Source organism: Mastomys coucha, unplaced genomic scaffold (assembly GCF_008632895.1).
Source record: "Mastomys coucha isolate ucsf_1 unplaced genomic scaffold, UCSF_Mcou_1 pScaffold15, whole genome shotgun sequence".
NCBI classification, from domain to species: domain Eukaryota; kingdom Metazoa; phylum Chordata; class Mammalia; order Rodentia; family Muridae; genus Mastomys; species Mastomys coucha.
Window position 1 is genome coordinate 141590155 of NW_022196897.1, and position 27443 is coordinate 141617597.

At 45.8% G+C, this 27443-nt stretch overlaps 1 protein-coding gene across 1 annotated transcript in view; it reads right to left on the minus strand.

The window, feature by feature from the left end:
• Positions 1-259: 259 nt before the first annotated feature.
• Edem2 (ER degradation enhancing alpha-mannosidase like protein 2) overlaps positions 260-27443 on the minus strand; it is a 28944-nt gene continuing 1760 nt past the window's right edge. Inside the window, exons 3-11 of the mRNA XM_031372434.1 lie at positions 25803-25842; positions 21028-21133; positions 16783-16908; positions 14502-14713; positions 11911-12052; positions 8928-9052; positions 6743-6887; positions 3518-3639; positions 260-900 (exon numbers count right to left, since the gene is read on the minus strand). Coding sequence (XP_031228294.1) covers positions 406-900; positions 3518-3639; positions 6743-6887; positions 8928-9052; positions 11911-12052; positions 14502-14713; positions 16783-16908; positions 21028-21133; positions 25803-25842 — 1513 coding nt within the window. The 3' untranslated portion in view covers positions 260-405. The remainder of the gene's footprint in view (positions 901-3517; positions 3640-6742; positions 6888-8927; positions 9053-11910; positions 12053-14501; positions 14714-16782; positions 16909-21027; positions 21134-25802; positions 25843-27443) is intronic.

Below are 27443 nucleotides of genomic sequence, written 5' to 3' on the forward strand. Positions count from 1 at the left end.
CCACAGACTCACTGCTTTTATTTTTCTCTATGGAGATCTAGTTCCAACAAGAATGAAACCTGTTTCTTTTGTTTACTGCTGACTCTCTGCAGCTATGGCTGCCACCCAAGGGTGCTTAATAAACCTGTATTACCTGGAAGGCCACATGGATAAAGGGGACAACTAAAAGTTCAAAGTACATGTCGGAAAAACCAACAAAGAAATAAACGGTGGTGACATCACCTTCCCCAAAGAAGCCAGAGAAGGAAGAGAGATTCAATTTTTAGCTGTCTTGGTGTTTAAGTACAAAATCTTTTTTAAGTGAAATCTTATCCAGAGTCCAGCATGTAAAACCTGATAGCCAAAAGCAGATTTATTATTATAGCTTAGTCTCAAAAAAATAAAAATTAAAAAATGATCCAGTGGTTATGAGGAATCTAGGAAAACCTGGCCTAGCAATGCCAGTTTAGAAGTGAAGGGCTGGCTAGGGCAGCTGAGAAGCGGGGTTCTCTGCCTGGCAGGCTGCTTCTCCCTGGGCTGGTTTTCAGATGAAGAGAGCGTGGCTGGCCCTGCTGGGGGCTCCCAGGGCCCCGACCTCATGGTCTTTCTCTGAGCTCTCTGCCTGCTGTGTTTGAGAGAGTAGAACTCCTTTATCAAGTCCTCCACTTCCCACTGCTCCTCCTTCAGCCTCCGGCAGCAGTGCAAGGCAGCGGGGTCAATGGGGTGAGCTTCGGTGTTGAAGATGTAGCCCCCAGCTCCCAGGATGCACTCCCCATGGGGGGTCATCACAGAGTCAAAGGTGGAGCCATTGTTGTGGATGAAGTTGTTTGGGTGAAACAGAAGGTAGAGGTACTTCACAGTCTCGGCCAGGAAGAAAGACTCCATGCGGTTGTCAAGCTTGTGGTCCCGGAGGTCCTTGATCTGCCGCAGGATGGAAGAGCAGAGAGTCAGAGCAGAAACACGATTTGGGAGTAAGGGTCAGGCTTTTGGGTGAATCACTCCTTCAGTTTCATTCCTTCCAAGCCACCAGCACCTCTCACCTGAATCACCACAAACAGGGCTTCCTGCTTCCACCTTTCCCCTAAGGTACACTTAGATGAAACCTCTTCCTGCTTGGATCCTTTCCTTGCAGTCCCAGCCACAAAGCACACTCTCACCTGAGGGTCTTTGTGAATGATTTTGCACACAGATCCCAGGAAATGAAGCTTAGAGGCTGATGGGGAACTCAAGAAGAGCCTCTGCCCCTCTGCCTCTGAACTCCCTGAATTCTCCTGTGTCTCTCTACCCTTTACAGCCACAGTATCACCTGTTCACATCAGACAGACAGACAGACAGACAGATGTAACTCCGGCGTGATGTAGACTATATAACCTGAGCGTCAATATTATTAGTAAAGATTAGAATAAAGAAATTTGGGCTGGAGAGATGGCTCAGCGGTTAAGAGTACTGACTGCTCTTCCAGAGGTCCTGAGTTCAATTCCCAGCAACCACATGGTGGCTCACAACCATCTGTAATGGGATCCGATGCCCTCTTCTGGTGTGTCTGAAGACAGCTACAGTGTACTCATATAAATAAAATAAATAAATCTTTAAAAAAATAGAATAAAAAAATTTGCATTTGCCAACAGATAGCTATCAATGGAAACTGGGGAACTTGACAAACTGCAATCAATGAAATCTATGTAGCTTATGAATTTATTATTAAATAAATCATGACACTGTGGAAAGACATCACACATCCATTTGTTTCTGACACAGAGCTCATGGCAAACAGTGACCTAACCTTTCCTTGATAAGCATCAGGTTTTTACTACTGCAAAAAACTAACTAGGGGTTAGCTGTAGAAAAATTCAAAAGTTCACAGGCAGAGATTAGTAGGATAATTTACTACAAATTCCTTTTAGCTTCTTAGATTTACCAATACATCTTGGCAAAAGTAATTCTCAGTGGGGATTTAGCTTGCACAATTTGTGACTCAACTATGGACTCAATCAAAAACCAAGTCAGATTTTCTTCCCTGTTTGACAAAGACTGAAGTGCTGTTCCCATCATGCACCTTGGGAGGCCTCCAGCAGGCCTCCTTTTCATGGAAACGAACTTTGCCTTCCCAGTGGACTTCTTGGTTTTTCAGAGAACTGAACACACAGGAAGCCAAAACAAAGCACTGCTTTACTATCCTACTCACTGCAGGTCTTCTCTATCACAAAATGAGTCTAGCAGATGATGCAGCTCGGTGGTAGAGCTCTCGCCCCACATACACCAGGCCTTAGGTTCAATTTTTAGCACCATGAAGAGAATAAAGGACCTAGCTGTACTTTATTTATAAAATACTGTCACATTACAAAATTTTGCAAGAGTTTTGTTGTTTTATTTTGAAATCCACACTCCAACATAAACTCTATAAACTCTCAGGAAATTTCTAGCATGTTTTCTTTTACATCTGCTTTATGTATATATAGTGTCTGTCTGTCGCCTGTTGGGGACTATACAGATGTCAGCTCTCCCTCTCTCAGAGCTGCTGGTGTGCTATTTCTAAAGTACAACTCAGATCATGGTACTGCTCTGTTGTGAATCCTACCAATGGCCTCTCTCTCCTGTGCTGTGAAGGCTCTGCATGACCTGCCCCTGCCCTTCAGACCTCTAGCTTTCCTCCCTTACTCCCCACTCAGCCACACTACACTGGCTTGCTCTGTCTCCCAGACACATACATTTTCCTTATTTTTCCAACTAAAATGTAAGCTTATGAGAGCAAGGGTCCTGGTCTGCCTGTGTCTCTAACTCATGGCCTAGAACAGTGCCTGGCACACGGAAGCCATACAGTAAACACCCAAGGGCACGGAAGAACTGCTTATTAAGGTGCCATGCTGGAATACAATGCTATGGGACCCTGCATTTCCTCTCTTAAGAGTCACCTACAAACTTTGTACAAACCTCATCTTGTATAGCACAGATGGAGCCCTGATGCAGGCAAAGACAGGCCAGGGACTTAGGGTCTAATCCACCTTGGTAGCTAGGCTCCGGCTATTTGTAAAACTCTGGTTGATCTATGAGAATAACAGTAACTACGACAATTTGGCTTCTAAAAGTAAATTAACTTGTTTCTTTATATGTCTGGCTGCCCTGGGGACCTTACGTAAAGGCCACCAGGCACGAGGCTTTCTCAGTCACCTAACATTCTTCTGCTGTCGACTCACTGCTTACCCTAGCAATGACAAACTGCAGGCCAATGAGAAACTTTCAACCCTTCCCACGCTCCCTTCTGTGCATCCTGTATCTACACCAGCTTGTTAGAAGACACTGGGCTCTAAGTCTAGAGGCCCCCTCCACAGAGTCTTTCCCCAAATAAGGCTGGGACTGTCTTAGTCACTCTGCCTTTGCCTGTCTTTCCTCCTCGGTGACCTTTCACACTTCCACCAGACACATGGCCTTCAGCAAGCTTCTCTGCTCATGACTTTACAACACTTCCTTCTGCTGCTAATGCTCCACCACTGTCAAACCACGACAGCTTTCCAACTCCCTGGGCCCCTAAAACACTCACCGTGGCAAATCCGCACTCCACCTTGCTGATTTTCTCAATGGACTCCACAGCATCTCTCCCAAGTTCTAAGAGAGTCGGATCCCCTGTGGCACGGTAGAGGTACATTGCGCTCTCAATGAGCTCTGAAAAACCAAGCAGAACCTTCTCAGTGACTGACAGGCATGGCATGGGGCCTGCTCAGGGAAGCCAGTGGAGGACTCCTCCCCTCCATCTCTGATCCCCAGAACGCCCCTGGAGAGAATCATGGCACAGCTTTTGGGATTATTTGGTGAACTGCTACCAATGATACCAGCCACAGCTTATGAATGTATTATTAAATAGATCCAGACACAGTAGAAAGCCTGAATGTGCCCACGCTTACTCTTCAGAGCCAAGATGTACAGACCCTGATGCTCAGTTTAGTGCAGCAGACTACCATCCCCTAGGAAGAGAGGCAGCCAGGCTCTGGGGCAGAGAAGGCAGCAGAGGTTGTGACCGCAATGTCTGTTGCCTCCCTGACCTCGGCACACACAACTGTCTGACTGGCAACTATTCCCAGCGGTGATGTGATAAGAACACCATGGAACATAGTTTTAGGAAGGGGCATCTGCCCAACATGTGCAAGGCATTGAGGGGTGATTCACAGCACCACAGGGGAAAAAATTAATTACAGTTAGTTGGGCGTGGTGGCACACACCTAAAATCCCAGCACTTGGGAAATAACTATATGAGGATCAGAAGTTCTAAATCACCCCCACCAGTACAGTGAGTTCATGGCTAGCCTGGGCTATGTGAGACTATGAGAAAGTGTTGAAGATGCTCTGAAGGGTCCTTTTCTACAGACAGGGACCCCTTTCTAAGCTCAATATTACCTAAGAGGAATGGACCCAGGCGAGACTATTTACACACACACACACACACACACACACACACACACACATTAATACATGAAGAACTGTTATGGGGAAAAATGTTTTTCTGCTGTCGATAGCCTCAGTGGGCAGAAGTGAGAGATAGTTTATTATATCTATCCTTCCTTTCTTTCTTCCTTTCTTTCTTTTTTCTTTCTCCTTCTCTCACTCTTTTTTTTCTTTTTTTTTTCTTTTTTTCTTTTTTCTCTAGGGTTTCTCTGTGTAGCCCTGGCTGTCCTGGAACTAGCTCTGTAGAGCAGGCTGGCCTCGAACTTAGAGACCCGCCTGCCTCTGTATCCTGAGCACCCGGGATTATAGGCATGCACCACCACTACCCAACTTTATTCTGTTTTCTACCTTGATACCTACCTCTTCTCAAATGAAAGACCCTCTCTCCTGCCTCCCCCTCACCTTCTGCCTAGCTGTCTCTCTCCTGATGACCTCCAGTTCTCATCTATCCACTCAAACCCTCATTCTGTAGTGCTGGGAAGCACAGCCAGGGCGGCGCACATTCGAGGCACGCCACCTGCCACTGAGCTGTGTCCACAGCCTCTGCTACTCTTATCCTGGAGAGCAAGTCTCTGGCTGTCTCGTGAGCTCTCCTGATCCTTCCTGATCCTTCCCGATCCTTCCACCCCTCATCCCACAGTCTCCTGTTCACATTCTAGGGTGCATTCCAGGGCAGATGAACATGCACAGAAAAGACAGTGCTCTCCTGGGAGACCTCCCTCTGCTGCCAGCAGCTGGCTGGGTCAAGGCCAACCTCTTTTTTCTCACACAAGGACCTAGTGTGTGAGCCAGTACTCAGCTGCACGCCTGCCTCCCCAGGCAACTCTGAGGGGCAGTCCAGGGAGCTGAAGGCCTCTAGAGGACTTTAGGCTAGGTTCTGTAAGTGCCATCAAAGACTCCCAGCCTGGCCTCACCTTCTCTCTCTCACCTGCCATGGCTGGGGGAAGGAGGGGTGACTCAACTACTGCACTCCTAGAATCCCTGGTGGTAATATGTACTCCCATCTAATCCCTTCCTGCCAGTGGCCCTGCAAATAGAGCAGGTGCCTCCCCCTCCCCTCATAAGCAGTGAGCTCCCTGCCCTGGTGGTGACTGGCCAAGATTAGAGACCCACTGGACCCAATGGCTGACTATACAGGGATTTCGGTTAGAAGACCTGTCTGAAGGCCCAGTGCTGAAGCATTTGATATGTACTTGAAACTCTGAGTTTTATCTTACCTCCTGGAAACGATAAATATGACTGATTTTTCCAAAGAGTTTCCTTCCTTCCTTTTTTTTAAAGAAAAAACTGTACCTTTTTAAATAATTTATTTATTTTTTTATTTTATGTGCATTAGTGTTTTTTCAGCATAAATGTCTGTGTGAGTGTGTTGGATCCTCTGGTACTAGAGTTACAGGCAGTTGTGAGCCACCATGTGGTTGCTGGGAATTGAACTCAGGTCCTCTGGAAGAGCAATCAGTGCTCTTGACCTGTGAGCCATCTCTCCAGCCCCTTCAAGAGTTTTCTTACAAAAACAAAACAAAACAAAAACAACAATAAAAAATGACATGAGAACAAATGTCTTTGAAACACCAAGTACTGCAGTCCATGTAGAGTCCCAGGGTATGACCTCTGACCCCTATGAGCATCACTGTACTGTTCTCTCCACTCCCAAGCTCCTGCATTCCCTGGGGTGAGAGGAGGGAAGGAATGGGGCACAGAGCACAGAACAGTGGGAGGCAGGAGGAATGCTGATCTTGTGGCTCACGGGGAATTCAGGTGGCAAGGGAGGATGTGCAGAGACTACCATGCCCAGACAACCATAATGTGGCCTGACTGACGCTGGACCATGTGCCTACCTGCTGACTAAGCTCACCCTCTCTCCCTAGTTCTTCCCTCCTCACAGAGGACATCAGAGCTGGCAAAGAACTTGAGACAGTGTTCATTCTGGGGTCCTCTCCTTGATTCTGAGCTCAAAAGGATGAGACTTGGTGGCCTTGGACTCAATGGCCCAAGGTTCTAACATCCCATATGGTAGAAGTGTACTTTACACAAACACTGACAGAAGTGTCCTGTAGTTCATGATATCCTGGTGGCAGAAGATCCCAGGACTCAGCCTGGCTGGCATCTTTCTCTTTTCTCGTATCTCCAAGTTTGAAAGAGCATGAGGCTTAGATGGGAGACCTGCACTGAACAGCCGTTCAACCTAAAAGAACTCAGTTTCCATAGCTAACAGGAAAACAGTCAAGAGCTATTAGAGAAGGTAGGAAAGGCGCCGGAGGAGCACCTGGGAGCGGTTAGGGTGTGAGGAATTACAGGTGAGCCGTGGACCAAAGACACTGCTTACCCGGTCGGAGTGGGTAGCCTTCTCGCTTCTCCACTGTGTATCCCTGAGGAATGTTGTAGAATTCTGGCAGTCCCCCAAACTGCTTCCATACAGTGTAGTAGTTGAGGAAGGTCCTCATGGCATTGTCAATATCCCCAATAAGGCTCTGTGGGAAAAAATGGTCATCAGGTCAGCCAACTCAGGCAGAGAATCCACAGGTAAAACTTCACAATCAGCCACTCTCAAGGAAAAGACCAAGCAAAGCCTTGGAAGCCGAAGGTGCTGATGCCAGAGCTGATGCCAGAGCTGATGCCAGAGCTGATGTCGTGATGATGCCAGAGCTGATGTCATGATGATGTTGACCACTGATGGCAGCCCCAAGCCACAAAGTGAACGACTCTGGGCCTTGTCTCTTTTATCTTTTTTTCTTTTGTTTTTTAGATTTATTTATTATTTATTTATTACAAGTACACTGTAGCTGTCTTCAGACACACCAGAAGAGGGCGTCAGATCTCATTATGGGTGGTTGTGAGCCACCATGTGGTTGCTGGGATTTGAACTCATGACCTTCAGAAGAGCAGCCGGTGCTCTTACCCACTGAGCCATCTCACCAGCCCGGGCCTTGTCTCTTACACATAAAAATTCAGTACCTACCTGATACCTTGGTGAGGATCTGAGATTCCACATTAAGTCTCTGGACCTCCATGGTCAGTGTCTGCTACTATCAGGCTTTTACTTTGGTCAGCTGATCCAGAATTCTAAGCACACAGGAGAGGCTGAGTATGTATGCTAAGCCTCGTGAGGATTCGACACCTCCAGCAGACAGCCATGTTTACTAGGGGCTTTATAAACTTTCCAAGATTCTTTATGTAGATGTAAGAAAGTGAATGTGATGTGTTCCTACACTACAAACAGCTTTTTGAACATGTTGCTCTGCACTTTTCCTTATTCGTTCAATAATATATCTTAGTTTTCTTCCACATATACAAAGAGGGCCCTCCTGCTTCTGCAGCAGCCCAGTATGCGTCACCTAGACTGTGGCTGAATCCATTCTGTAAGTACTCATTTGGCTTGCTTCCGGTATTTTGCCATTTTCTAAACAATTAATGCTGCAACAAATATTGCCTATGTGTCACTTCAAGCATATGAAAATGTTTCTGTGAGACACATTTTCAGAAAGAATTTGTAGGTCAGAAGATATAAATTACTGTTAAGTCTATTTAAAGAATCCTGTCTGTCTGTCTGTCTGTCTATCTATCTATCTATCTGTCTATCTATCTTTTCTCAGACAGGGTTTTACCATATGATTCTATTTGCCCTGGAACTCTCACTACATAGAGCAGGCTGACCTTGAGCTCACATAGATCTACATACTTCTGCCTCCCAAGTACTGGAATTAAAGGTGTATGCTACCATGGCTGGGTCACTTAGCTATTTATTTAAATTCTAAGTAAGTATTTTTAAATTTTAACTATTACTCCTAGTGGTTTACTGCAGTGCAACAGCAATCTTTGTTTCTTCACGTTTCCTTGACTCTTTATGTGTGCACACATGTCTCTGTGCATGTGTGTGTGTATAAACATGGGTAGGCTGTCCATTCTCACAGCCTCTTAAGTGTCTTTCTCTTAACACTTGGGAGGTAGAGGCAGGGGGATCAGAAGTTCAGGGTCACTCTTCATTAAAAAGTGAATTCAAGGCCAGTGTGGGATATGTTTGGTCCTGTCTCAAAGCAAAAGCAAAGGAAAGGCATCTTTAGATTATAAAATATTTTGGTAGGTGAAATACTTTGGTGTAGGTAGGGGTAGATCAGATGGTCTCTAAGGTCCCTTCTAACTATAATTCTATCAGACTGTATTGGGGAAAAATCAGGGTGGTGGGCAAAGCAGGTCACTGTGTCAAGGAGGGAACTTGAAAGAAATGCCCAGAGGAAAAGCAGCTGTTGCCAGCAGCCATTCCCACATGGCCTGGAGCAACACTGGGAGATGCTGCAGGTGGCACCAAAATGACAGCCAACTGGGAGGTCGGCTCCTAACGCTCCCTATGGAGAAGCTGTTTAGGTAGGAGCACCCATCTGTCTAGCTTGTTTTGGTTCTTTCTTCCACACTGAACCAGAATACTCCAGCAAATAAAGTTCCTTATTTGCTACATTAGAATAAGCCTGGATTATCATAGCACAGGAAGATGGTCACTCTCTGACGCGTCCTACCTGAAGACCAGGCCAGTAGGCTTCCAAGGACTGGAAGACAGGCATGGACACAGTCCCCTTGTACATCTGCACCCAGAGGTACCAGTCATCAAAGTGTGTGTAGTTCCGGATGGCTTTGTTGTATTCTGCATGGCGGGGGAAGAGACAGACAAGCCTTGACAATAGAGACAACCAAAGCATGCACATATATTTTGAAATACCGTGCAGTGCCCAGCCTTCAAGCAAACCAGGATACAACAAGGCAGGCGCACTAAAAAGGAACATGGGTTCAAAACCCCAGGTTCCATTCTAGCTCTTCCTTTTCCATACACTAGCCATGACCTGGGGCAAACTTTTCCCTCATTAGCCTCAGGTTTATTATATGTTAAATTGGGAAAGTTTTTGGTTTTCTTTCTTTCTTTCTTAAGAATTAATTGGGTTGGTTTTTTTTTCGTCTCCCGCCCCCCCCCCCGCCCTTCTCCCTCTTGCTCCGGCCCCCGCTCACTCTGCCCCCCCATGAGGCCCATAGGTTGTTGTTTTTTTTGTTTTTTTTTTGTTTTTTTTCCTCATTTACGGATGGTTGTGAACCACCATGTGGTTGCTGGGATTTGAACTCATGACCTCCAGAAGAGCAGTCAATGCTCTTAACCATTGAGCTATCTCACCAGCCCTAGTATTTGGGTTTAAACAAGACAAAAATCTCCCCACATGGAGCTGACATGTCAGTGGGAAGTTGAGATGATATTTCTCCCCTAGGACGTGAGTCCAGGAGGAATTTAGTTTTGTGTTCACTGCAGAACCCCCACCACTAGGACAGTACATAATAAATGTAATCTGGACACAAATGCAGACACCAACTAATAAGCTATGTCAAAAAATGTAGTAAGAATTAAACAAACCATGTTTATAGCTTGGCGCAGTGGTTGGTATCTCAATGACACCCAGTAAATATGCAACAAATAAATCAACAGTAGCTGTGCCAGCTATCACTGTGTGCCTGACAAGCCTGCATGAGAGTTATTCCTAGTGTCCGTTGGCCTGGAAGGTCAATTTACTCACCAGGTAAATGTGAGTTACTGCATAGAAAAGACTGATGTGCTGAGAAGTTAGGTTTCTTTAAAAAAAAAAAAAAAGGGAGGGAGGGCTGTGGTGGTGCACGCCTTTGATCCCAGCACTTGGGAGGCAGAAACAGGCAAATTTCTGAGTTTGAGGCCAGCATGGTCTACAGAGTGGGTTCCAGGACAGCCAGGGCTACACAGAGAAACCCTGTCTCCAAACAAACAAACAAACAAACAAACGACACAGAAATGTTCAGGGGTGTGATTCTGCCAGCAGCAGATAGTTTCTGCAAGTGTATGGTATTTGGAATTCTGAGGACTCTTGAAAGGGTGTAAATGCTAGGGCACTGAGAAGGGCGTAGCCACTGCTGCTGCTGCTGGTGGTTGCTGTTTTTGTGGTTTGTCAAGTAGTCGTATCAAGAAACGAGAAGACAAAATTGGATATCCTGACAGTGAAGATGGAACTTGCCCCAAGGAACTCAACAGCCCTAGTCAGCAGAAAGCAGTCTAATGATATTGACACCTCCCCCTCTAGCCTTCTTTCTCTCCTACCTAGTGTTGGGGGTTGGAAGGGTAGGATAGGAGCAAGAAGGGTGGTAGAAAAAGGAACCTAGAAAGTAGCCAAAAGTCTGGCTACAGATTGAGTAAAGCCCAGGGCAGATGCCAAAGGCTCAGTACGCTGAGGAGATGTATACTGCTAACTAGGGGGACATGTAAGCTAAACTCTAAAGGGAGGATGGAACGTAGATACATGAAGACACACCAGAAGCAAGCATCATGTGAAGTGGCCAAGAGGTAAGGAATCCAGACCAGTCGGAGAGAGCAGTATCTCCGGCAGCTCCTAAAGGTGTTGTGTAGCGGCTCCCTCCAAGATTAAAGCCTTCTATGCTGGAGGGAAGCTTATTGAGACACAGAAGGCTCAGGAAGTAAACAACTCTGAGGCTTCAGGAAGTCCCTGAAATCAACCAGATACACTGGGCCCCTCCCTCAGCAAGAATATATGCTGTAAGGGTTGCCTAGAGATTTTCTATGGCAAGCTGAGATGCCTGGCCAGGCTCACACTAGCACCCAGCCACCTGGAAGAAGTCGAGAGCTGTCTAATAGATGCAGGGATCAGCCTTGCTTCCTGGAGAGGCTTGGACCATGGGAGCAGCCTGGAAGAGGCTCTCCAACCTGCTGAGCGGTATGCCAGGTCCCCAGCTTTGTGAGCTGTCACTCATGCTGGGGTGGGCTTTGGTGATGCAGCTGTCTTTGAGTCATTTCTGCTCCTGTAAGTAACCCCTCACTTATTTCTGTGCAACCCCAATAAAACTCACTATTCACCAAGATGGATCTTGGTGATATCCGTATGTCACTGGTTCCCTATCTGGGATGAGGAGATGTTTGTTCTTGTATTCTCAGGAATAGTGTCACACAACAGAGGTAGAGGTGGGAAGATAAAGAGTTTAAGGTTCTTCTTGGCTACAAAGTATTTAAGAAAGTCTAGGCTACATGAGACTCTGACTCAAAACCAGAAATACATAAATAAGTAAGTAAAACAAATAGGACAAAACTTAAATCAAACAAAACCATACAAAGAGGGCTGGAGAGATGGCTCAGAGGTTAAGAGCACTGGCTGCTCTTCTAGAGGTCCTGAGTTCAGCTCCCAGCACCCACATGGTGGCTCACAACCATCTATAGTAAAATCTGGTACCCTCTTTTTCTGGCCTGTAGATGTACATTCAGGCAAAACACTGTATAAATAATAAATAAATCTTAAAAAAAAAACAAAAAACAGAAAACAGAAAAAGAAACTCTGAAGAGGTACAGAGTGCATCAAGACCCTCCAGTGGCTCTGGATGCAGAATGGGTAGATTCTGTAGGCACTCGGCAGGAACCTGACATATATAAAAGAGCACAATCAACAGGAGAGCCATAGGAAAAGCCCCCTTACCCTGCCCCTTTACCTAGGAACATGGCCATGAGCTTCTTATCCTGAAGAAGAATGGCTCCTTTTACCAGGTACTCAAAATAGGAATCCACACCAGCCCCAATGCCTGCATCCTGGGCCACCCATTTGCCAGTGAGCACATCGATGTGATTGCCAACCTACAAGAGAAACACAATCCTTAGGCAGGACATACCTAGTACTCTAACTGCCCAGTAGGATGCCAGGCAGGCACCTCAGTACTTCCTTAAGACATGCACCTATGGAGGAGGGCATGGGGTTGTGTCACAGCTATCCTTCCTGCATACCTCTACTGTGGAGACATGGCTCGTGTACATTTGAAAGGACTTACTTAGCACACTAGACAAAAATGAGAAAGAAAGAATGACCTAACATATTTGCTCTTGCTTAGAGAGAGTGTAGGTGAGAGATGAGAACTTGTTTCTAGAATCTGTCTCAGACTCAAGGCAAGTGTGTGACTCCAGTGTCTAAAAATCCAAGAGAGCTGGGCATGAAGCTCAGCAGTAGAATGTCTGTTTAGCATTTGCAAGACCCCGGTTTAATCCTCAGTATCAAAAAGCCAAAAGCAAAACACACACACACACACACACACACACACACACACACACACGCACGCACGCACGCACGCACGCACGCACGCACGCACGCACGCACGCACACGCAAAAAAATTCAGGAAGCTGATAGAGAAGTTGCTTCTATGGAAAGGAATTAGACAGCTGGGGGACTGGGATCAGAGGGGACTCCACCAGTGTACACTGGGGTACATTTTATGTATGCTTTGGCCTTTGAATACCATGACTATAAAGCCTTTTTCAAAGTAAACATTAAAAGAGTTTTCCATATAACTTGGACTCTCCTAGAAGCCTCACTTCAGATGGTTTACAATCAACTGAAAAGATACAGCTAAGCATTCTGTGTTACTTTGGAACTCCTCATCTGGGAAGACTGAAAGACATTCATTTGGAAGGTGAGTTCCTGGAAATACCAGTACGGAAGGAAGGGGCAAGGGAAATAGGCAAGGGGAAGCACCCATCAGGGTGAGTGATCAAGCAGGTTCCTACTGGAGGGCACTGAAGGCAAATTTGCTGGGATCTGAAAACAGAAGATGTCCCCCAGAGTGAGCTCACCACAGACACCATAGTGCCAGTCATGGTGGAGAACTGTTCATGGGATGGGGGACTTCCAGCCAAAAGCAAAGTAGACTAGTCTCCCTCCTTTTTTCCCAGAGTGCACAGGGATGGCAAAGGAGAAGGGGTACAGACAGGACACCATCCACGTCCACACAGTTCCAAGGGTGTAGCAGAGCCTGCCTACAGCACTAAGGATGCTACCGTGGGCCTCCAGGGGGCAGCTAAAGGGATTTTCTGATTCCTCAGACATGCTCCACTCTCTCAGCTGCCAGCACAAAACCCACCCTACATAAAATCACTTTCAAACACAAGGAGTTATTGTGACTCGGCATAGTTTTTAATACAGTAACATCACTGCTGGAATATCTGAGGACCAGAGAGGTTGAGCAACCTTGAAGCAGGGCCATGGCTTGAGTCTAGCACTGAACTGAATCCAGTCACTGTCCTAATTGCTGCTAGTGTCACTGCTCTACCCCTGGTAGGATCTGAAATTAGCTTTGAGGGTTAGCTGGCCCAGAATGTGTTAACTTCTATTTATTAATAGGAACTGAAGGGAAAATGGAGCCCTAGGGTCAAATATGCTTGGGAAATAAATTCCTTTACCATTGCACTTAATAACTTTTATTCTGTTCAAGTTCTTCATGACTCTAAAAAAGTTTTAAAAAAAATCCCAATACCATATGCAAGAATCCCCTAATATAACTGTTCTGGGATCATTTTGTTTCACAGAACAGCCATTCAACATCTCTCAGCACCAGTGTTTGAGGAGGAAACAGTTTCGCAATGGCCAGGTGAACTGATAATCTATGATCAGTGAGTCAGGGGTGTGAAGCCTATGACTCCTTCCCAGAATTAAGAAAGGCTCAAAGTGTACCATAACCCTGCTCCCTCCAAGGATGAGACACCTGCCTCTCTTCCCTCCTGTGCCAGCCAGTTTTAGGTCAACTTCACACAGCTAGAGTCATTTTGGAGGACAGAACCTCAACTGAAGAAATGCCCCTAGCAGACTGGCCTCTGAGCAAGCGTGTGGCACATCTTCATGATTGAAGACTAATGGAGAAGATTCCACTGTGGGCAGTGGAACCCTTGGGCTGGTGGTCCTGGGTGCTCTAAGAAAGCCAGTTGAGCAAGCCACAGGTAGCAAGCCAGTGATCAGCATTCCCCCATGGCCTCTGAATTAGTTTCTGCCTCAAACTCCTGCCTTGACTTCCCTGGATGGTAGACTACAAGATGCAATAACCCGTTCCACCCAGTTGTTTTTGGTCATGGTGTTTTTATTACTACATCAGAAACCCCTAAGAAACCCCTGCACCGGCTCCTATGGCAGGATGTAAAGGGAGGCTCAGTCTACTTTTGGTGTAAGATTCCCTTGGCTGGCCTCACTCCTTAGATCTCTGGGTCTCATAAATGGGGACACAGAAGCTTTGGCTTACACAAGAAAGCCAAGAGCTGACCTACCAGCCCGATATCTGACCGGCTCTCCCAGAGACGCATCAGGGCCACTCTAGCCACATCTTCAAACACAGGGTCACCGGTGAGGCTGCTCAGGGTGGCAAATTCCACAATGAAGGTCCCAATCCCTGCTGTACAGGTAACAGGGGTCTCTCCAGGGTTCACGCCATGAAGCAGGTTCACAGTTCCATAGGGCATGCCAGTGGGGGTCTGAAATGCTAAATCGTCAGAAACTTATGACTTCAAGTAGAAGAAGAAAGAGATGGGCGGTTAGACCCCAAGCTTCAGGCCTCAGTCAGCCCTGCTTTCTTTTTTTCCTGGGTGGTTGTTTGTGTCTGAGCCAGAGAAAGAGAGTATGTCTCACTGCAGGACCCTAACTGCCTAAGCCAGATGCTGTCAAACGCTATGCTGAGTAACCCTGGGTTCCCACTGTGGTTAGGAGAGCTGGAAAGGGCTGAGCTCCCAGTTGTCACACTCCACACCTCATGTTAGCCGGCACAACTTTCTATTTTACTAGTTTATTTTCACACTATGCCTTCCGAAGCCAGGTGGGTAACTGAGTGTGAAGCAGGCAAGGTTTATGCTTTAGGCAGAAGTAGGGCCACACTGGAAGTTACTTATAGACTCTCACCAAGTGAAACAGATTGGTAGAGGAGTCAATTTTAGATTCCTGATTCAAATAAAAGTTCAGGGACAAAATTATTTTTAAAATAAAATCTAAAAATAGGAAACAAACCAAACCACTGACACAATACAACCCCCTACTTACAGGTAGGAGCATCACGTCAGTGATGTGACTCAGCTAAAGGTCACATAGGAGAGTCAGACAGAGAAGGAATTGGAGATGCCTACCCTGACCGCACCCCTTCAAACCCAGCCCAGGGCTCTGCCCATCCTACCCCACGTCCAGGGAAGAACTTGACAATGAGTCCAGGATAGAGATTTCCTCTCCAGGCCCAAAGGCCAACAATGTCAGGGCAGTCTACACGTCATCAAAGTGTGAACTAAGTTGTCGAAACTCGTACGTGCTATAAGCACCAGACATGTTATCTGCTGGAGGAATGAAACCTGCTTTCTGGCACAGGGCAGGCAGGAAGGAGAAAGGGTCACAAACAAGAGAGGAAAGGAACAGTCTAGGGACAGGCAGCAAGTATTAAAGGAAGATCTGAGAATCCTCTGAGACCCACAGAGGCGATGCACTGGTCCTGGCTTTCTAATACTCAATATGAACTTTAGAATATGTATATTACTCACTGCAAATAATTTTTAAATGGGAAAAAATAGAAGGGGCAATAGGATGAGTTTTTCTCCAAGGATGAGTCACATGAAACATGTTTGTGAGGAGACATGGACCATGGCTGTGAGCCATGGGCTATGAGACCTGAACCCAGCTGGCCCTCTTGCCTTGGTCTTCCCTGGGGCTGAGAGGCGAATGCTGCACTTGTGAGACAAATAAGTGAGGTGGCCAAGGAGCTAGCAGAGTGCATGCAGTGGTAGTCATGTGTCTGGGTGTGAGATCCCCAGACTTCTACCACACCCAGAAGGGAACACAGTGTCCAGCTGACACTGCCAAGCTCAGCGTTGATGGCCCCACTGGATGAAAACAGTGAGGCTTGGCTTGACCACACAAACCAATCCCTCTCATCTGGTTGGCCAAGCATCTTCTCCTGTCTAACCTTAGACTAGCCTTCTAATAGGCACATCTAGCAGGTAACAACTGCGGTTAGCAGAGAAACTGAGCCATGGAGCAGGAGAGCCATACGGTCGAGATGCTGGGTGGCAGAGGAAAGCCTAAAATCCACAGCTCCCAAGGCTTGGACCAAAGCTATTCCCTGGGGTCCTCTTACCCTAGCAGCATGTGGCCTGGGAGAGGGCAAGAGGGCTCACTGAAAACAAACGCCAAGGACCATGAACCTGTGAGACTCGTTTCCGGCCTACCCCTGCAAACACTAGTAACATCACCCTCAGCAGGCCGCTAACATGCTTAGGACTCTTCTGATTTCTACAGTGAGAGCTCTTCTGATTCTGATTGTGGATGGTTTCTAAAGGGGCAGAAACAAAGACCTGAGGTTTAAAGAAAAATCATGGGAAAATCTCAGCATTGCCACGTTTACCTCCAACAAGAGAAGACTAGAGCAAGACACAGTGGTGCATACCTGTCGGCTCAGCTCTGGAGACAGGCAGGACTGTCCAAAGCTCAAGGTAAGCCCTGTCTATATAGTGAGTTACAGGCCAGCCAGAGCTACACAGTGAGTCCGCCCCACCCCCATCTCTGCCTGGCTCTCACCTGGGAGGAGTTTGCGGGCTGCTTCCTCCGCCATCCTCAGGAGAGGTCCAGAACAAGGCCATCCAGCTTCTACCTCCACACCAGCCTTCTTTGACAAGAGATGAGCAGAAAGGAGTCCTCCTACCACTGCAGATGGCAGACAAGTGTCAGGGTCCTGGGACCAGTTTTTCTCTTATGCAAACTAGAACTGTCTCTCGCTAGGCGGGAGCTAACCCTAGTGCCTGGGAAGTAGAGACAGAGTCTGAAGCTAGCCTGGACTATATAGTGAGATCCTTCCTTGAAAAACAAACAATTCTACTGGCTGGCATAGTGCCCCAAGGTGCTATGCAGGCTGGAGAAAAGTATCAGACTTACCACAGTGACCAACCCTGAGTGCTGCAGTGCAGACCTGCCTACCAAGACGGTCCACTGGTGCAACACTGGCATATGACTCCTATGGAGTAACCAACCACTTTCTCATTAGGTTTGAGGCTTGCTCCACAGGCGGAAACTTATGTCCTTGTAACGTAAACCTGATCAGAAGCCCATCGTAAGGGAGTCACAGGTTCCTGCTACTGTTGGGTTACTATACAGGCACGTTATCAAGCACCTTCCAAATACTTATTTTTATATTCACAGATTAGTGCTGCAGAAAGGAGCTTCTCTGAAAGTAGTCAGTATCACAGCATTGCACTCATTCTCCATGCAGAGGCCAGAGTTCATAACTGGTCAAAGTGCTGAGAGCAAGTGACTGTCAAGTGTTCAGCGCTCCAACAGAGCATCTGTATCACACTCACTCACTCCACAGAGCATCTGTATCACACTCACTCACTCCACAGAGCATCTGTATCACACTCACTCACTCCACAGTGCATCTGTATCACACTCACTCCACAGAGCATCTGTATCACACTCACTCACTCCACAGAACATCTGTATCACACTCACTCCACAGAGCATCTGTATCACACTCACTCACTCCACAGAGCATCTGCATCACACTCACTCACTCACTCCACAGAGCATCTGTATCACACTCACTCCACAGAGCATCTGTATCACACTCACTCCACAGAGCATCTGTATCACACTCACTCACTCCACAGTGCATCTGTATCACACTCACTCACTCCACAGAGCATCTGTATCACACTCAAGGCTTGGAAGAGATGTGGAGTGAATGCAAGAGGCAGTGATGGAGGGGAGTGCTGGGGCAAAACATGACGGCTGCACTCATCACCTCATAACAGCAGTGGTAACCTGCACAGTACCAGGCCAGGAAGCATCCCAGCATGAGGGGACAGGAGCTCAGGAGGCTCCAGCCCTACCTGAGCAACCATTGGTAACCGATGGTGCTGGGAGCTAGGGATTCATTTTCTTCAGTGGTTTGCCACTAGTAGGTTGCCCATGCTCGAGTGGATGACCACAAAAACATGGGCAGGCAGTGTTAACTAAGTATGAAGGCTGTGGAGGAATTATTGGGAGCAGGTTCTGGAGGGAGTGAAAAGAGGGACTTGAGTTGGATAGGACCAAGGTACAGTATATACATCTATGAAATTTTCAAAGAATACATTTTTAAAGGGTCATCAAGACAGCTCAGTGAGTTAAGGCACCTGCTGCCAAGCCTGACAACCTGAGTTCCATCTCCAGGACTCACATGGTGGGAGGAGAGAACTGATTCCCCCAAGTTGTTCTGTCCTTCACACATATACTGTGTCTTTGTGTTCACTCACACCGTACAATAAATAAGTAAATGTAATATACCTTTAAAAAAATTAAAATATTTTAAAGCAGTGGTTCTCAACCCTCCTAACGCTGTGACCCTTAGTACAGTTCCTCATGTTCTAGTGATCCCCAACCATAAAATTATTTTTGTTTCTACTTCTTAATTATAATTTCACTACTGTTATGAGTCGTGACATAATTTTTTTTTTCTGATGGTCTTAGACAACCCCTGTGAAAGAGCCACTGGACTTCCAAAGGGGTCTGGACCCACAAGTTGACAATTACTGTTCTACAACAAGCAAAAAAGTCACCCTTAATTCCACCTATTTGATAACATTAACAAAGTTTTTCCCTTGGTGGGCCACAAAACAGTGACCACCTTTGAAGTCCCCAGTACAGACGAAGTTCTAGGTGCTGCTGCCCCATCTTGCAGATGTGAATCTTAAGGTTCAGAGAAGCAAACTGACTTGCCCTGCGTCACCTATCTGACAGCTGGTAGGACAGCCTGTCCAATTCTAAAGTGCTCCCTTCAGCTTGCCACTCTTCTGTTACCATATCAGGAGATGAGGAGACACTTGTCATTACTCACATCTTACCTGTTATTTTGATTTATCACACAATATTCAGGATGCATAAAAGAGACAGAGATTCTGTGACTGGAAATACACAGCTAACTAGATACCAGGAAGTGCCATCTGACAAAAAGTGACGTGTGACCTTGACTCTGGGTTTCTCTTCTTCCTGCCTACGAGCAACTGAGACCAAGAAGGACTGGGCCAAGCAAATCTGATACAAGTTAGAGAGATTATCATTAGCAGAGGCTATGCAAGCAGAGAGAGCATTCCCCAAAGACCAAGGCAGTGAGATAAAGACATTTCCATGTAATCGAAACTGAACAAAGTTTGCCTACAGCGCAACCACACAAAGGGAAACTCTAAAGTTCTTTAGAGAAAAGGTGGACTTGAGACACTGAAGCATAGTCAGAAGGTGGTAGGTAACAGGGCTGGGGAGTCGGCTCAGTTTATACAGTGGTTGTCCTGTAAGTATGAAGACCCAAATCCCATCCTTAACATCCACATAAAACGAGTGTAAGGGTGCACACTCAGGCCCAGTGCTGAGGAAACTCCCTGGCCTGTCAGCCTAGCACGACAGCAAGGCCTAGGTCCCAGTGAAAGCCTGTCTCAGAAAATAAGGTAAACAGCTCCTGATGAGTAACACAGGGAGCTGACCTCTGGCTAGACACACGCATGCACACTTGCATGAATACACACATACAAGGTGCTAAATATAGGAGTAAAGCTGAAATTCAACTGTAAAGGACTAAATATGGAACTATAGATCATGTGTCAAGACGTTCTCTGAGCTCTATAAGTTAGGAAGAAAAGGGAAATTTCTCACCACTACTAGACTTTGGTGAGTTGTTTGTTCTATTTGTTAAGGAAACTATTTTAGAAGAAACTATGCACAACTTTAACATTAATAAAAGGGAAATGGGAGCTGGGTGCAGCAGCTCACGCCTAGGATCTCAACACTTGGCAGGCCAAGGCAAAAGATTGACTTTGAGTACTACATACTGAGCTGTGACCTGGCCTGGGCAACAGTGTGAGACCACTTCTCAAAAAAAATCCAAAAACAAAAACAAACAAACAAAAAAAAGTAAACGTAGCACTAGGGAGGCAGAGACAGCAGATATTTGAGTTTGAGCGGTGTGTAGACCACATAGCCAGTTTCTGACCGGCCAGAGTAACCATTGTGTGACTATGTCTCAAAAAGCAAAATAACAATAAAAAAAATAGACTAAATCAAAGAACATTTCCATCATCCCACAAAGACTTACTGGCTACAATAACCTCCAAGAAGGCAGAGTTATACCTTTCTTGTTCAAACTCCAAATAGATATTATTTACCCCATGTCATGGTTTGAATATGCTTGGCCCAGGGAGTGGCATTATTTGGAAGTGTGGCCTTGTTGGAGTAGGTGTGTCATTGTGGGTATGGGCTTTAAGACCCTCACCCTAGCTGTCTGAAAGTCAGAATCTGCTAGCAGCCTTTAGATGAAGATGTAGAACTTTCAGCTCCTCCTGTACCATGCCTGCCTAGATGCTGCCATGTTCCTGCCTTGATGATAATGGACTGAACCTCTGAACCTGTAAGCTAGCCCCAATTAAATGTTGTTCTGTTTTTATTCTTTTTGGTTTTTTGAGACAGGGTTTCTCTGTATAGCACTGGCTGTCCTGGAACTCACTCTGTAGACTAGGCTGGCCTCGAACTCAGAGATCCGCCTGCCTTTGCCTCCCAAGGGCTGGGATTAAAGGCATGTGCCACCACTGCCCAGTCTAAATGTTGTTTTTATAAGAGGTGTCTTGGTTATGGTGTCTGTTCACAGAAGTAAACCCTAAGACATCCCAGAAGGCAGCACTGCTGCTGTCACTAGTTTGGAGCCAGTGCCCTGAAAAGAGGACTCTTGAAGGCCTCACCTGCCATTCTGCTTGTCAGTGACAATTCCAATCTCTCCTACAGGCCCTAAAAAGCAACCCTCACCTCGGATGTTGGTTTCGAACACAGAGGCGTTCACGTCGATATCAAAGTCCACGTTGTCCTGGAGAACCTCCACCACTCTTTGGAATTCAGAAGTATTCCCCAAAATCTGGAATGAAAGAGAACCCTGACCACATGGCTCCTCTGGGCTTGGAGACCGATCAGATGCTGGTCTGACCCTCACTTTTCAGTCAGAACCTCTCTGTCCTGGGTTCAGTTACATTGAGCCAGCAACCACGCAGAAACTCAGCCTGCGCCATTTCCTGGCGCCCATTTAAATGGATCCTACGTAAACAAGGTAGGGATCAGAGGTGGACAGCAGTTGTTTTTACCTCACTGTCCTTTCCCACTTTGTGGAAAACAGGTCCCAGCTTTTCCCACTCTTCTTCATCCCAAAGCCTTCAGCCACAAAGGCCAAGAACCCTGCCACTGCCTTTCTCAGCCTCCTTTGCGGTGAGAGGTCACAGTGTTACCCTAAGTGTGATCCTTGTGAAGTTCCTTCGGGAACAAATCTTTTTCTAGAGCAGATATGGCTAGCATGGTTTTTATTCTGCCCCTGCTTTTCTGCCTTGGAAGCAAGCTCGGTGTCTGGTGTGGGGGCAGCTGTGTTTCACCATAGGGTAAAGCATGAGAATAAAAGCCCAATGATGGGTGACCAGGAAGTGACAAAGAGCCTCAGTCTCTGATGGCATAGTCAAGTAGCTGACTCATTGCTAAAAGAAAAAAAAAATTACCTTTTGGCTTTTCTTTTCCTTTTTGAAAATGTTATTTACGTGTTTGAGTGTTCTGCCTCCACAGTTAAGAGTGCCACATTCACACGTGCTGCTCTTGGAGCTCAGAAGTATATGGGGTGAGGTGGGGTGGATCTCCTCACACCGGACGGAGTTGCAGATGGCTGTGAGCCACCATATGGGAACTGGGACTGAAACTCAGGTTATCTGCAAAAATAACAGTGGCTCTTAACCACTGAGCCACCTCTCCAGCCTCAAAACTGTATGCTTAAGGATGAGTCTGCACTTCCGCTTAGCTTTGTGGTTCTTCTCCGTTGAGGTTGATGGGGATTGAACCCTTGGGTGCATGCATAAGGCAAGCCGTCTATCACCTAAAAGGCAAGCCGTCTATCACCTAAGCCATAGCCCTTCCTTTCTTGGGAAAATAAACCTGATTAAATCTAGCCAAATGCTAGCTATATATGTGTGTCTACATATATATGTGTGTATATATGTGTGTGTGTGTGTGTGTGTGTGTGTGTGTGTGTGTGTGTGTGTGTGTTGCAATATGAATATACATACATGGAGGGAGAGATGGTATAGGAAAGGGGGAGAGAAGGAGAGAGGGAAGGAGAGAGACAGAGAGAGAACAAGCTTGTTTGAGATGTTCTCGTACAGCCCAGACTGGCCTCCAACTCACAACATAAGGAAGAATGGCCTTGGGACTGCTAACGTTCCTGACTCCAATCTCAAGTGCTGGGCTTACAGTCATGTGCCACCACGCCTAGCTTGACATATAATATTACTTTTTTTCTGGTAATATCATCCCAATTGTCCTTGACTACTCTTTCTCCCAGAGTCACTCCTGTAATTCTGGACCCCATGTCCCCAGCTGTGGAGTGGATACCTCACTGGGACCAGCTATAATACCATATACTCCTTCACCAGAGACAGTTTGGGAATATATGTGATCCACGCCTGATCAATAAGTCTTTCTCCTTGGACTAAGGGGAAAGGATGATTCTTCAAACACACTGTTTCTTAAACTTGGGGCAGGGGTTGGGGGTAGGATTGGAAAGGCAACTGGCTGACCTACCTTTTATGGAGACTGAGAACACAGCAGCCAAGAAGGCAGAGATAAAAGGTAGAAGGGGACTCCTATTGACGTCATTTGTCTGTCTGGATTGGGTCTGAGGCCAGCCTTGACCTGGACTTTTTAGTTATCTGATTCAGTAAGTTTGTCTTCCTATCTCAGTCAGTTGATTGAGGCTCTGCGATTTGTAGCCCAGACAGTTCCTGACTGTCTCAACACTAAGTTTCTCTAGGACCTGGAGCCAGCCTACCTCTGTCCTGTCTCTCTCTCCATTCGCCTTCCTCCAGCCTCCTTTCATCTGTAGTAAACTGTGCCCAGTCTCCCCCAGTTTCCTGTTTCCTCCACCAGAAGTAGCTCCCTCCTACGTCCAACTCATTCCTGGCGTGTGTCACCTACTCTAGGATGCCTGATAATTCTTTCAACCTTTTCTTCTTTTAAAAATCCCTATGAGTTCTATCCACACTACTCTTAGGGTCTCCATTTCTTTCAACATTGAAACAACAAAAACCCTTCACAATGGCAGAGGCATCACCCATTCCATGCCTCCTCAGAGTGCCAGACACAGCTCAGGAAGCAATTACTTGACAAAGGTTGTGAATGAGAACACAAATCTTACTTTACAAGGCAGGCAGTGATCTCAAAGACATTTCATCACTTCCTGTCTTGTACTTAAGAAATGCCAGTGGATCTCTTGCACTCTCCAGTGAACGACCACAATGTGGTAAAGAGGAGCGTGCGCTTCCAGACCTCAGCACACTGGACTCCCTTCCACTCACTCGCTTCACTCTCCTGCCACAAAGACTCCATGCTAGCTGGCCTACAACACCCTCTCCCATCACTTTCCCAGTTACTGTCAGCTTTTCCTTCAAATTCCAAATCCAGTTGCACATCACTGCCTCAGAGACATTCTCCAACATCCATCCTCAGCTAGGTTAGATTGGTTTTGTTTGTTTGTTTGTTTGGGGGATTTTTTTTTTTTTTGAGACAGTTTCTATTGTATAACTCTAGCTGTCCTGGAACTCACTCCATAGACCAAGCTAGCCTTGAACTCAGAGATCAGTCTGCCTCTGCCTCTTCCTTCTGAGTGCCAGAAGTAAAGACACACACAAGATCATTTTTTGTTAGGATCTTTGCAATACAGAGCTCGGGCCTCAATTTGTGGTTATCATCTTTTGTGGCTAGTCTTTGAGCCCGGTGTTAACATCTCAAACTCCAGGCAAGCAGAGGTCATTTCTGTTTGAACCTACCATTTTGACTTCAAAGTTTAGCATTATGCTTGGTACATAGTTGTTTTCAATAAATATTTGATAGATAGTAAAGAGATAAAAACAGGGCTGGAGAGATGGCTCATCGGTTAAGAGCACTGGCTGCTCTTCCAGAGGTCCTGAGTTCAATTCCCAGCAACCACATGGTGGCTCACAACCATCTGTAATGGGATATAATACCCTCCTCTGGTGTGTCTGAAGACAGCTACAGTGTACTCATATAAATAAATCTTTTTTAAAAATAGATAAAAACGGGGCTGGAGAGATGGCTCAGCGGTTAGGAACACTGACTGTTCTTCCAGAGATCATGAGTTCAAATCCCAGCAATCATATGTGGCTCACAGCCATCCGCAATGAGATCTGACGCCCTCTTCTGGTGTGTCTGAAGACAGCTAAAGTGTACTTAAATATAATAATAAATAAATCTTTAAAAAAAATAGATAAAAACATACAAATTAACATTAAACAAAAATTATAAGCCAAAGCATATGTATGTAGTGTTCATAGTCACATAAATATTATAGATGTATAAAAATGTGGAGTGGCTAGACATGGTGGTAAATCTTTATAATCTTAGCACTTGGGAGGCTAAGGCAAGAGGCTTGCCAAGTCTGAGATCTGCCAAACAACAAAACCTCGGAGGAGGGTAAGCAGAACAGAAGACCATCAAGGATGGGTATCACATAAGATTAAGTTTAGGTCCACGTTCTGGTTTTATATTTAGTCCTTTCTTTTTTTTTTTTTTTTTTTTTTTTTTTTTTTTTGGTCTTTGAGATAGGGTTTCTCTGTATAGCCTTGGCTGTCCTGGAACTCACTCTGTAGACCAGGCTGGCCTCGAACTCAGAAATCCGCCTACCTCTGCCTCCCAAGTGCTGGGATTAAAGGCGGTTTTATGTTTCTGAGCATTGCATTTCTTTCTAAGAATCACATTTCTCAGCTGTAAAAAGGAATACAATAACGAAATAATAAAGCCCGGGGAGGGATAAATAGCATAATGTATGTGTTGCAATTTGAATAAGAAGTAATTATGACAAGCTGTGTGGAAGTCTAGGATCCCAGCAGGCAGCACAGGTAATGGAACCTTATCAAATGGCGGAAGGAAGGTGGGGGTGGGGTGGGTGTCTTGTCTTTGGCCCACTCCTGTGTCCTGATCTCTGTTTCCTATCAACCATGAGATGAAGAAGCATCTCTGCCACTTTATTGCCCAAGCACATGGGGTGAGCCACCATGTACTGAGGCCTCTGGAACTGTAAGCCAAAATACATTCTTCCTCCTTTTAAAAGATGTTCTCTTGTATGGTCACCATGATGATAAAAATGGACTAATATAACCTGTAAAGGACTTAGCATAAGCCATACACATGACAGAGTGACTGGTTTGTTATTATCGTTTTGCCACTGCACGTGGCTAACTAGAATAAGCTTTTGAAAAGGATGGTGTCAAAGTCTCTCTACCTTTCACTGAGCTATGCATGTCTATCACAGGTCCTCTGTAAATATTTGCTCAATGAATGAACCTGTGCAAGTTGGTTTCTCTTGGAACTTGGCATTCTCTCCTATGCAGTTGGGTAAGCAGAGCCTGGTGGCTCAGAATCATGAGATGAAAGGCGTAGGGGAGGAATTTACTTTGTACCCACAGATAAGCTATTAAAAGAGGAAGGATGTCGGTTGGGCAATGATAGAGAGGGAAACAAATAGATGGGATACTTACCAGCAAGGTGTCCAGGGCATCAATTAGCGTCAGAGAAAAACTGTGAAAAGACAAAATCCCGCTGCTTCATAAGAACATCAAACACCAGATTCACAACTGCCCAGATCTAAACGAGGCATAGCGATATCCTTATCGATCCCACTTATAGTTATAACAGAGGAACCAGAGGGAAAACTCAGAGTCCCTTGATTGCCTGGTGTAGCTCAACTGTAATTAACATTTCACCTATGTTTTCTGGCATTCTTCCCTATGATAGAGAGAAAGCCCCGAATTACAGCATGGTAAGAAGTGGGGAATGCTCAAGGATATGTTACTTATGATATCAAAAGGCTGGAAATTACCAGTTGCTCACAAGTTGAAGAGTAACGGACAAACCGATACAAACAAGTACAAATGTATGACATTATTTAGGTTCTGCATACTATCGAGACAATCATGCTGTTCAGTGGAAAACACGGTGTATGAAGTAAGCCACATAGCATGTTTTCATCTGCATTTCACAGTGGGGGCAGGGGGCTGGACAGACAGCCCAGTGCTTAAGAGCACTTACTGCTCTTGGAGAGGACCTGAGTTTGCATCCTAGCAGCAATGTGGGGGTTCAGACCTGCTAGCAACTTCAGTTCCAGGGACTCAAGCCAGGAGCCTCCACAGGCTCCTGCACACATAGGGTGCACCTAAATTCATGTAAAGCAAACACACATACTATTAATGAATTTAAAAAGCCACACTGACAGAAAGCAAGTGCGCTGCTGTTAGAGCCAGTAACTGCAGAGGGACAATATATAAGGCGCAATTTTTTAGGGTAAAGAAGTATTCTATCTGCTAGCTGGGATGGTAGTTACTATGCATTTTTAATGAGGTATTTTATTACATGGAAATTATACCTTTTTTTAAAAGATTTATTTATTACTATAAATGAGTACATGTAGCTGTCTTCAGATGCACCAGAAGAGGGCATCAGATTTCATTATGGGCGATTGTGAGCCACCATGTGGTTGCTGGGATTTGAACTCACAACCTTCGGAAGAACAGACGGTGTTCTTACCCGCTGAGCCATCTCACCAGCCCGAAATTATACCTTTAATAAAACAATTTTTTACAAAGATGCACAGTAGTCAGGTGTGGAATGTACCTGCGGTTCCAGAACTGGTGAGGTTGATTCAAAGGGACTGAGAGTTTAAAACCAGTCTGGGCCACATAGCAAGATCCTGTCTCAATAAACAAATAATACATATATGCATACCTGTGTAATCATATAAACTGAGAACATTCTAGAATGATATACAGGACATATATAGGTTGCAGACCTAAGGAATGAGATACTTAGCCAGCATGATTCTATCCTGCCTCAATTTGCCATTTTTTTTTTCATTTACTCCTTGTTCCAACTAAAAAATAAAAACTGGCACACGCTCTTAGCTCACTTGCCTAGTCCTTGGCATCGGAGAGCATGCTATCATGTATAAACATTTGTAAAACGAGGATAGTACGGCAGGGGTGATAGTGAACACCTGCAGCCCAGCACCTGGGGAGTAGAGGCAGGAGCGCTCAAGGTCATTGTTAGCTATGTGGTAAGTCTGAGGCCAGCCTGGGCTATGTGAGACCTATCTCAAACAAGCAGGCAAGCGGAAAAACAAAAGA